This window comes from Medicago truncatula, chromosome 6, assembly GCF_003473485.1.
Source record: "Medicago truncatula cultivar Jemalong A17 chromosome 6, MtrunA17r5.0-ANR, whole genome shotgun sequence".
NCBI classification, from domain to species: domain Eukaryota; kingdom Viridiplantae; phylum Streptophyta; class Magnoliopsida; order Fabales; family Fabaceae; genus Medicago; species Medicago truncatula.
In genome coordinates, this window is record NC_053047.1 from 38,527,872 (window position 1) to 38,539,944 (window position 12,073).

Sequence of the window (12,073 nt, forward strand, 5' to 3'; positions counted from 1 at the left end):
TTTGGTTCAACATTTATAGCATTTGTGGATAAACAAAAGGGTCCGCCCTAGGCATAGGCCGGGGGTGCGACGGCCTAGGGCCCATGCCATTAGGGGACACTAAAAAAAATTATGTAAGGGGGTGTATATAGAAATATTGGATTCATTGGGGGTTTATATAGAAAACTTTATTGAAAGGCCCGAAATATTAACATGATGAAGGACTGGACTCAAATCTGTTAATGTATTAGGCCTTTTGACAAGATTTGCTATATATACCCTTGTATAACACAAAGATTTCTATATAGACCCTCCTTATAAAAAAATTGATTTTTCTCAATAATGTGAAGAAAAAAAATTATTATCGAAGAAATTGACAATATTTTTTGGGCCCTTTGTTCTTAATAATGTGCCTCACTAGTATTAAAAATATTGATGATATTTATTATCAAAGAAATTGGGATAATTTTCATAACAAAACAATTACATTTTAGTTGAAAATGAGTCTATGAAATTAATCTTAATCTTATATTTCTCAGGTTTCAAAAAAATAAATTATATTAATATTGTGATGACAACTTTCTTGAATTGATCTTTCAAAAAAAAAAAAAACTTTCTTGAATTGATAGAAAGGATTGTAAAATTGAATTCAATATTGCAAGTTGATGCGAGAGCATTCATGCTCATTAAGCCGATGTGAAACGCCTTCATGATCATTTCGCATGTGCTATTGTTCTCTTCTAAGGTTTTTTATTTTGTTTTAGTGTTTGTAAAGTATTTGATTTATTTTCATAATATGTTGCCTAAAAAAAATGGTAGTGAAAAGAGGAAAAAAATAAAATAAAATAAAGAACTAATAAAATCACAATAATGAACTAAAAAAAATTATGACGTATTATATAAGGGACCATTTTCTCATATTATGCCTAAGATCCGTAAAACTCTAAGAACGGCCCTAGATAAACAACGGGCTCCATGGAACATGCCTAAGTGCCCATATCCTTCACATAATTGGGCAGGACCCAATGTTGCAAACAAAACTCCGCGACCAAGCCTTCTTGTCTCAAGGCCTCGACAAAAGTCGCTTTCACTATAGCTGCTGTAACACCCAAATTTAAGTTAAAAATTTGAATGAAATATTTTCTAAATAGAAACTTTAATTCTCTTTAAAAACTTTATTGAAAAGTTTACAACTTAAAAAAATGAAATTTTACATTAATATCTGAGCAAAACTCCTCAGTCCTCAGTCCTCAAATGTGTACTTCTATACCTGGAAACGTCACCCGAAAAACATAGTGAGCAAAACTCAGTAACATAGAATTTAAGGAAAATAATATAGAACGTTTCCAGCCATGTTAGTGTACAAAACATGGAAAAATCCTCTCTTTAACTTAAATACAAGTCTTACACTTATCATACTTTTAACCATTACAGAAATTTCAACAAAGAAATTAAAATGTAATCCTTTATAATGTGAATTGACGTACTCAATTTCAATGTCAACAATTAGTTTTTTCAGTCAACATAATCATGTACATTCACCTTTTAATATACTTTAACTTTAGATATATCAAATGTACGAACTTGTGCCGATGTATATATTCATTTGAAAGAAATTATGTTGTAATTTTAATGTATCTAATACTAGGTTTAACGCACATGCTAAATATTCTAGATAAATTTAGTATGTGTGTTACATTTGGTATCAGAGCAGGTCGATTCAGATCGTGCCTTGAGTAATTAGAATTCAATGAACGTAGTGGGACCATTGGGTTTCAGATATTTATTCTGAATGTCATTACAAGGTGAGCCTAATCAACTCTGTCTAGTATATGACGGTTAAAATGAATGTCTGAGAGCTGAATAGGACCTAGGAGGAATGAAACGCATGAATAAGTATAATCAGGGTGTCAAAACTAAAGACAGATTTTGGTGAAGAAGTACTGATAAGTGCTTAAAAGTAACATATTTTATGTGTTAATCTAGGCATTTTAGTGACTTGTTTTGCAAGTTATCTAAGGAAAATCTATCAATTGTTGTATTTATACCATTTATGCTTTATGTGTCTAATTCTGCCCAATTTATGCAGAAAATGACAAGCAAGGTAGCCCACTGGCTATCCCTTTCGCAATTTGATGCAAATTATCTCAGCGATGTGATGGATTCAGGTCCCTTATTGTAGATAAATTTGTCAAGAGAACCATTAGACATAAATTCATATACAAGAGCTTTTTTGGTGCCTTCGTAACAAAATCCAAGAAGGGTGACAATATTAACATGCGAGGTTCTAGAAATACTAGCAACCTCATTAATAAATTCTTCACCGTTTAACCTTCAAGTTTAACTTTCCTTTGCACACAGCACCAAAACCTCCTTGACCAAGTTTAACCTTGAATGAGTTTGCATTCTCTTTATTTCAAAGAATTTATATCTTTTCTGCAATAGAGCTCTATGATCTTTTAAAAATGCTTCAATATTTGAATTGTTCTTTTTGCTAAACCAGAGTTTTACTTGTTGTATTAGTATCTATTTGGTTACACGTTTGTAAACCCCAAACTCCCGTTTTCAATTCCAAACGCCAATTCAACCATCTCATGGATGTTTGGATAACTTTAAAACCAATTCTCTAAAACGTGAATCTACCCAAAACATGAGTTTCTTTAAAGCTATAGATTGGAATATTTGTTGACAAATTTACTTACCATATTACCCTTATCTTATTCTCCAACTTCCTACACATATTTTTTTCTTCAGTACTCTATTTTTTTTTTCATTGTCTTCCGACTGCAGGTGTAGGTTGAAGACAACCCTTGGGGTTTCTATTATTTAACTCTTTGGCCCATTAAGTGTGTTTATATTATGGGTTTTCGATTATTTATTTTTCTTTGTTGAGAGGATATTTATTTTTCTTTTGTTGAAAGAAATAAAATAATGTTAAAAAAATAGTTATAATTTATATTGAAGTTTTTTTTCTTTTGAGGAAATAATTTATATTGAAGTTGAAATCCATTATTAATTTTAGATAAGTTGAAATAATTATCTAAAATGAGAATAAAAATTTAGTTAAAGACAATTAAAAGGGTAATTTGGTCATTTAAAGTTCAAAATCAATTTTGATTCAAACTATCCAAACAACATCAACCCATAAGAATCACTTTTAAATAAGTGTATCCAAAAATAACGAATTAACATCCAACTCATTTTTAGCCAAAATAAATTATCTCAAACTCAATTCTATCAAAATCAATTATCGTCACCGCCAAACTATACACACATTTATTAAATTTCCTCTAAAATAACAAATTATGATACACACTAACAATGCTGATATTGTTGCACTTCCGAAACCTGTTGTTACAAAAGGAGAACTACCTTTATTTTTATGCCGATGAAAGAAATCAAAGAAAATAAATAAAAGTTATAATGTGTCTTTTCTTATAGAGACACTTACGTAGACACAAACTTAAATACAATTTATTTAGACACAAATATATATATTGCTAGAACACACCCACTAATTTTTATGTGGGAGTGTTTTAGCAAGTTATAACTAAAAAGTTAATAAATACACCTTAAGGTGTATATTGCTATAGCACACCTTCTAGAAAAAGCAAGTGGGTGTGTTCTAGCAAATCCTATAGGCATTTGCTAGAATACACCCACTTATTTTTTAGAAGGAGTATTTTAGCAAGTGAATAACTAAAAAGTGGTTAAATACACCTTAAGGTGTAGCTTTGCTAAAACACTCCCACATAAAAACTAGTGGGTGTGTTCTAGCAAATCCATATATATATATATATATATATATATGTTGTAGATTCATTTAATTAACGATGTACATGATCTTTATTATACATCACTTATATCATTTAATGAATGAATCTAAAATATTAGTTTTTGCTTATAATAATAACAGGCGGATGTATTTTTCATTTTACATTTATGATAATGGTGAATGTGTCAAAACTTGATAAGAACGTTTAAAATTATTTTTCTTTTTCTTTCACTTATACACTTTTGTTAATATATGAAAAATTATCAAATGACTCTTTTAATTTGAGTCGAGATCAATATACTTGACTTTGTTTTTTTTTTTTTGCTTTGCGCATGTGCATTAAATTAAAGTTTGATAGTAATAGAAATCATGAAGTTTGATTTACTTACCTATAACGACTGTTCTTTTCCAATTAGAGTCACTACCTGCAATAATAAGCATTGAGAGCAAGAAAGAACTGTTACTGTTTCTTGATTTTTTTTTTTTTTTTTTTTTTTTTACGGAGTTATGTCTTTATAATTTTTTAGAAAAGAAAATAATCAATAACCGTGACTATTCTAACAAATAGTTTTTTAAATTCAACAAAAAAAAAAAAAAAACAAATAGTCTTTTAAAGCTCTCTTATTGAATTTCTACTTTTTTATCATAGGCGAATTATTTTTTTTTTTAATGAAAGCGAAACACTTTTCTTGAAATAATTTTTTTTTTTTAAATTGTGTATTTAATGTTTAAAAGTTTAAACACCTTTCTTTTGAATACATATTTTATATCTTAATTTATGAAAACTAAATCTGAATCGGTAAAACGGTGAAGTATACATACCTGTTGTAGCACGATGAATGTGTTGTATCGGTGTTGGTGTTGGTGCTGGTGCCGAGGATAATGTAATTGAGCTATTGTCAGCAGTGGCATTGGGACAATGTGTACCATTACTGCAAACTATATACAGCAGAATTTTGTTCATATTAGTAAAACAAATATTCTGACAAAAATAATTCCTGCATATGAATTCAAAGCCTAGGTTTGCACTTTTATTATTCTATACGTGGGAAAACTAAATCTGAGTAAAAACCTGTAGATGGGTGAATATACATACCAACTTTAAGTCTAGGTGATATAGGACTAGGCAGTAACAACGATGATGTCCGTGTTGGTGTCGGTGCCTGTGTCGGTGGTGGTGTCTGTGTTGGTCGCATTGTAGTTGAGCCATTGACTTTGAGACAAGCTGATGCTCCACGACTTTGTGGACTGCAAGCTATATGTAGCAATTTTTTGTTCACTAATTAGTAACAAATATATGCTGGAAAAATAAACTGAGATAATGTAATTTTAAAGATTTCACTATTAGTAAAACTAACATAAACATGGAGGTTGCGTTAATATCTTGAATGTTTAGTGATGACATTAGGTCATGCATTATTTTGTTAGTTGTTTCTATGATTTTTAGTAGAGTTCATATGATTTTTAGGGGTTATAAGGTGGAAAATGATAGAAATTGAGGAAACAAGGTAATTAAACCATAGTGTCACAGTTTTTATACACCGTGACATGATTTTGAACAAATTTATGGAGTTTCAAGTCGTAAAAAAATGTGTCACGATTTCTGCATATTGTGACGCGATTTGAGGAGCGTATGGAGGAATTTTGAATTTGAATAAACACTCGTGGCACGATTTTTTACCATCGGGGCACGATTTTTTAATTACAAAAGGAGGATCTATAAAAGTCAGACGAGCTTTTGTGCAAAGGGTTCGAAAATTGGAGACGAAAAAATGCATCTTTGGAGCTCAAAAACTGAAGATCTGGTGGGAGGTTATCAAAACTCATAGTTAGCCATCCATTTAATGTAATGAATCCTATTTTCGTATGGTGTTTATGCTTTATCCATAAGTAGCTAATTTCTTAATGATTAGGTCTTGAATGATTTTGTTCTAAAGTTTTTGAACAATGTAATATCTAAAGTCTATTTCCTTATAATTGCAAATCTATTTTCTTCAGTATAATGCATGCTTAATGTTTTTATGTTCTGGTAAAATATAAATTGAATACATAGTTTATATGACTGCTGACATCATCCTATAACTTATATCTAATATATTGGTCAACTTAACAGATAATCTAGGGATATAAAGTTGTTAGCTTGTGATTTCTAAATTATCCTTTATTCAAACGGATTCACCTAAGGAATTAGGGAATTATGGTCTTAAAAGAGGGCTATGAGTAGAGGTGTATGTGGGTCGGTTTGGATTGGGTATGGCCAAACCGAAGACTCGAACCATAACAAGTGCTCTAGTTTGGGTGTTTATCCATTACATTATTAGTGTTGTTTGGCCAAACCCTCTAATTTTTGATTTGGGTTGTCTGGTAGTGGATTACCCAAATTATTTTTCTGTTTTTTTTTTTTCAATATTAAATGACTAAATGATGAGTTTCATATTATTTTTTTTATATAAAAATTACTGAACTATTTTTTTTTCTAAAAAATATTATGTAACTTATTTTCACTTTATTTTAGCGTCATAAGATAATAATGATAATATGAAATAATAAATTTCATTATAAAGTATTTGTAACAAACTAAAACTGCAAGACATAAATTCCATTAGCATCAAAATAATCAAAAAGTGCAACATCCAAATTTGAAACTCTAGCATTTTTTATTTTCGATATAGAGGATGTCTTGTGTCAATTTTGGATTAGACTTGATGTATGACCAAAATCTTTGGTATTCCCCTTCTTTTTTATGAAAATAAAAATAAAAATAAAAATGCGGGTATTATTGGGTACGTGATTTTATTGGGTTTGTGTCTGATTTTACCCGAAACCCATTATTTTTTGTGGGTTTTCCATTTTTTAAATCATACCCACCCAACTCAACCCATCTTTTTCGGTTTTTTGTTGTTGATTTTTAAATACTGTTGGCCGCATTTTGTTAAAACAAGATGTTCTAGCAAGATGTTGGACCAGATTTCCTAGACATGTTAGTACGACATCATGTACCATGTGAAGTACTTTGTGTTGCTTTCGTGGAAGATTATATTTTTGCGTGAAATCCTTGAATATTTATTTGACTCAAGATTTTATTTACGTCATGACTTGTGATCCAAGAGGCGTATGTTTCTAGAAGTTTTTCATTGTCGGTTTGCTACGTGGTATTTTCTAAGTTAAATGTCCTAGACATTTAAGAAAATAATATATTTTCTCCTAGAATATTGTGAAGATCGAATATACGTTTTGGTCTGCTGATTGTTTAGCATGTGAAGAAAAAGCCCAAACTGCTGGATGGTTATATAAGGAAGAATTAGACATAGTTTCATTTATGAAATCAATATTATTGAATTGAGTTTTTTAGGATTTCGTTGTTAAGGCTTGTACTTTATTTTTTATACCTCTTTGTGTGTTGCCATTGATTACCAAAGCACATAGATGGTTTGTTTTAGTTGAATTGTATTTGGATCAAATCCATCATATTTAGAAAATAGTATTAGGGTTTGAGTCAATGTTATTTGTGAGCCTCTCTTTGTATGACCTTAATGCATTGAGCTGGACTAATTATTTGAGTTGTATTTTTGAACCGCTCTAAATCTTTTCAGCAAAGGGTATGTTTTGTTTATTGGAGTGTGTCTCCTTTTTTTAATGTAATCATTGAAACCACGGGTTGTGTGATTTAGATGAAGTGAGATGTGATCTCATATCTAGGAGAGTCTTAGATATAAATATCACAATAATGACGAGTCTAAAACATGAACTGGTGAGAGTGGCTTAAGACAATAAAAGATAGTAACGATTAAACTATATATGAAGATGTGATCCTAAACTTAATGAGCCTAAAAGAATAAGGAGATATTGTTAGCCTTTAAATTCAACAGGCTCATTTAATATGATCAACATTTGTTTGACCTTTTACTTTGCAAGAATTGAAGGCTTTCTCATTATAAGGTTGAAGATTTCGACAATATAGCAAGCAAATGCGTGATTTGAAGTTCGATGGAACAAAGTCGAAGAAAGCTCGCGTCAAGGTCAAGCAATGAAGGCAGGAAAGCACGAGTTCAAGTTTGGAAGCGGTTTACTTAGTGGAAACGTGGGGCAAGCAGTTGTCCTAGATGGAGGAAGTGTTGATCATGGGGCTAACGGTTTGCCAGTTAGGTTTTTAGTACAAATAAGTGTTTACAAGCTGGAAAATGGGTCGCAAATCATATACATAATTCTACAACATTCAAACTACATGCGTCTAGGGAAATGAGTTATATAGAATGTATGTAAACTGATTTGTAGACCACCTTTAGATTAATGCATTGCATTTACCTTTTCCTTTAATTTACATGTTTAAAGCCCTTTATCTTTTCATTTTTACTTTACGTTGCTTTTGTTTGCAATCTCAAATCTGTCGAGAGACAATGCCTTTTCTTTACAAACCCGTCATGCTCTCTAAGTAATCTGAGTGCATCTCGTGGCTCTTTTTCAAACCTTTTTTTTTTCAATCAAAACCTTTGCACAACGTGCTCCTGAGATCTCTAGTCCGGTCTCGCTTGTAACAATCAGAACTACCTCGTAGTTTGCTGAAAACACAGGCAAACATATACACCTAATGATGGATGTGTGTTTTAAACATGATGTTGAAATAACGAAGATGTAAACTATATATATGATATGTAGATATGATGTTAATGGATCAATGAGATGTTAACGTTGTAATATGATGGCATAGGTTGATAGTATAAATTTTATATGACGATGATGCATGACGTAATAAATGATGTTTGTGAAAGACTTCAAGGTAAAGTAGAGAGAGTTGTAAAAGGGTAATTCATGAACTAATAAAGATGAAAATAATAGTAAATGAGAGTGAATGATAATTGTAGCGAGTAGTATATATGAAGAGCGAGAACGTAGGAAAGTTGTTAGGTTGAAGAGAAGAATAGTCAAGTTAAATGGTAATGATAAAGATACGATGAAGTGTAGTTAACTGCTGATAGAAGGGAGTAGTTTAAAAATAAAATATAGGGTGAGATATGTCGGTCGTAGTAAGGATGAATGTCGAGTTACTCTTGAATAATAAGATAGGTTGATAACAGTGTAATAGTGAGGTTGAATTAGAGAACTGAAGATGATGAGGGGATTGTAAATGAAGATATACAGTTGTGTATGAAGTAAATGAATGACGTGAGGGGTAGTAGGAGCTATAAGTTAGGATATGAATCGATTAGAAGAGGGTTAGATGAGAGAGAAAGAAGATAATGGCTAAATGAAGAAAATGGGATTATATTTGGAATAGTTCATAAACAAAATACGAAAATAATAAAAGAATCTTAGAATAAAGGTTGAGTCTAATAAGTACAAACTATTAGTAAAACAAGCATATGATGTTAGTGGCATAAGGCAGTAGACGGTGAAGGAAATGAGTCAATATATGAAGATATGATTTTATAAGTGGAAGTAATGATGAGGTAAAGGCTTAAATCTAAGACGAAGAATAGGATACTCCATAAAGGGTAAGGTATAGAACCAACATGAACAAGTAGAGTGGTGAAGTGGTTTAAGGTAATGAAGATGCTAGTCGGAGAAATAAGACGAAGGTAATTTGAAATATAAAGGTGTAAGTTAAAGTAAGGGATACTATTAGAAATAATGATAATGGTGAAGTAACGAACTTAAGTTAAAATAAATAGAGTGTGCTCGAATTAAGAGGATAAATGATGTTAAAATAATTGATAAGATGAAATTGAATGGAGAGTTGTCGTTAGGATCAAGCACTTAGTGAATGAAGATAGTTAATGTTGAATATAGGTTTTAAGGAGATGTTGATTGATTATGATGTCGAGTAATGATGTATTGACTATGTTGAAAAATGTTGAATGATGAAGTAATAACCATGTTGTATTATGTTGAATAATGACGACGTAAATGAGCTATGTTGTGAAGATGATCTGTTGTCGAGTATTTACTACATGTTGTTAGTGAGTCTCCATGCATCATATCACATTGCATAAAAATGACGAAAGACAAATGATATTTGTATGTTCAGTAACTCAAATCTGACATACAAATGTTGATCAGAAACCGGTACCGGGATGCATATAAGTCTAGGAATGAAGTGTAATAGCATATGTATCATGTTAGGTGTATATGGTGTATTTGTGATCTGGGTTAATGTTGACGTATTATAAATGTTATGTGCATTACTTTATTGTTTTGAAATTGTTGCTTTATGATAACGACGACGTGAGGATGATGTCGTATAACCCGATGACGAATTGTAATATTTTTAGTGCTATTTGTTACCTTGTTCAACATTGGATTGGGATTTTTTCAATCGACCCTTTTCGTATTTCAGACCATTTGTTCAGTTTGTTCATTTAACAGACATTTCAAAAGTTTGGTGAACTGACTTACATGTCATTTGGTTCGCTAGTATTTGGATCATTTGAAAAGAGAGGGACAACATAATTTTAGCCTCGATAAATGACATGAACTGTTGATTGCAATGGTGACTGTTTGAGCCTCGTTTTTTGCGGGTTAATTGAAAGATGCATCGACGCATTTTGCCATGTTGAGATATAAAAATATGGTGACTTATAGTAACTATCATACTCACACCAATAAGTTTGACTCAACTTAGGGTCGTATCTGAGGCAGAGCAAGGAGAGGGCCGTTCTAAGCCAAAAAAATATTTAATTAGGCCCCAAGATATAAAAATTAGGCGTCTATTAAGTCCAAAAATAATAATACTTAAAAGTTTAGTTCTTTGTTGGTCTATTAAAAATTTATCACATCATGTTACTAAAGAGAGTTCAAATCCCTAATTTGTAACAACAACACTATAACAATGTATACCAAAATAAAAAGGTACATGAGAGAAAGACAAAGTTGCATTGGAAACTTAAAGGGTAAGAAGAAAAAGGGTTTCAACGGCATCTTCATTGCCGAGTATGATTCACGCATTATTATTTTATTTTTTGTTTTATTATTTTATCGTATAATGTTGCCACGAAAATATGCATCTTGTAGTGAAAAAGGGAAGAAAAAATGAGCAACAAAATCACAAAAGTGAGTCATAGATAAATTTGTTTGTAAACAAATGATAGTCTTCAAATTATGATTAATTGGTCGTAGAAGAAGATGATCTCGAACAATCCAATGAAAATTGGAATGATGACAATCTTATCAATGATAATGTTTTTAATGCGTCGAATGTTAATGTAGGCATAGATGACCACTTCATCTATCCTTTAGATATCTATGATCCTAGAAATTGGAGTATTCTTGATGCTAAAACCATAGACATTTTAATTGAAAATGGCCTATTAGAGAATTGAATTGGGTACTTTTGAAAGAAAATGGTTGATTTACAATAAACATGTGCACAACGTATATTGTTTTTGTTGTAAATTACTCATGAAGTTTGATGTTTTTATTCTATTATTATCTAACGTAATAAAAACAATCATCTTAAAGAAAATTATTCACATTTTATGAATTCAAAAAAAAATATATACTTATTAATTAGTTAGAGTCTAAATTATAGGTTTGCCTTTAGACCACCAAAATCTTAGAAATGGTCTCGACTAAGCCGCAAGGATAAGAATTCAAATTCTGCTGCCATCGTGAGGATGCAATTGATTTGTAAATAATAACATTCATAAACTGAGTTAAGCTTTGAGACTAGTCTTAGTGAATCTGGAGTTTTTTTTTTTGTGGTCGTCAGGGTTCGAATCCTGAACCTTGCATATATTATACATTATCTTTATCAGCTGAGTTAAGCTCACGAGGACAGTGAATCTGGAGTTCAACTCACATAATAATTTTTTCTTTTTTATAAAAATAAATGTAACTTACGTAAGAGGGTATTGCTATGTATCACCGCAAATATTGTCCCAATAGTTTCAAAGCCAACATGCACTTAATCTTTTTTCTTAGTATTGCTCTAAGTATGAATAAGAATAAATATGAAAGAGTAGTAATAATACCATTTCGAGGAATTGCTTGTCGTCGCGTCTCTGTTGAGATGTAACCACAATTCCCACCTTTTGTGTTGCAATCTCCTCACAAAAAAAATAAAATTAAGAATTAAATCCACGTTTAATCTTGCAAATATTATTATATGACTACCTTTTGTTGCTAATGTTAATTTCAATTATAGAAGGTGTTTTCTCACATTTTATAACTACAAAACCGACAAAAAATAAAGTTTATTATTAGTTCTACATGTCAACTTCTTCCCTTTGATCCTCACTTTAAACTTGTCAAAACATATGTTTGGTATGATAGGAAGTATATCAGATTCACGGTGATCCGCTGTAATTTTTTAAAAACTATATT

General features: G+C 31.0%; 1 protein-coding gene across 3 annotated transcripts in view; it reads right to left on the reverse strand.

Annotated features, from left to right (window-relative positions):
• Positions 1-877: 877 nt before the first annotated feature.
• Positions 878-12,073, reverse strand: part of LOC25496829 (LEAF RUST 10 DISEASE-RESISTANCE LOCUS RECEPTOR-LIKE PROTEIN KINASE-like 2.5) — a 28,281-nt gene continuing 17,085 nt past the window's right edge. The window contains exons 7-12 of one of the 3 annotated variants that reach the window (XM_039835312.1): positions 11,722-11,793; positions 4,851-5,009; positions 4,577-4,693; positions 4,144-4,179; positions 1,194-1,249; positions 878-1,078 (exon numbers count right to left, since the gene is read on the reverse strand). In XM_039835312.1, the coding sequence (XP_039691246.1) occupies positions 1,230-1,249; positions 4,144-4,179; positions 4,577-4,693; positions 4,851-5,009; positions 11,722-11,793 (404 nt within the window). In that variant the 3' untranslated portion in view covers positions 878-1,078; positions 1,194-1,229. Of the gene's footprint in view, positions 1,079-1,193; positions 1,250-3,108; positions 3,328-4,143; positions 4,180-4,576; positions 4,694-4,850; positions 5,010-8,064; positions 8,314-11,721; positions 11,794-12,073 lie in introns of those variants that run through there. The other 2 variants (XM_024786247.2, XM_039826552.1) reach the window with 2 other exon arrangements.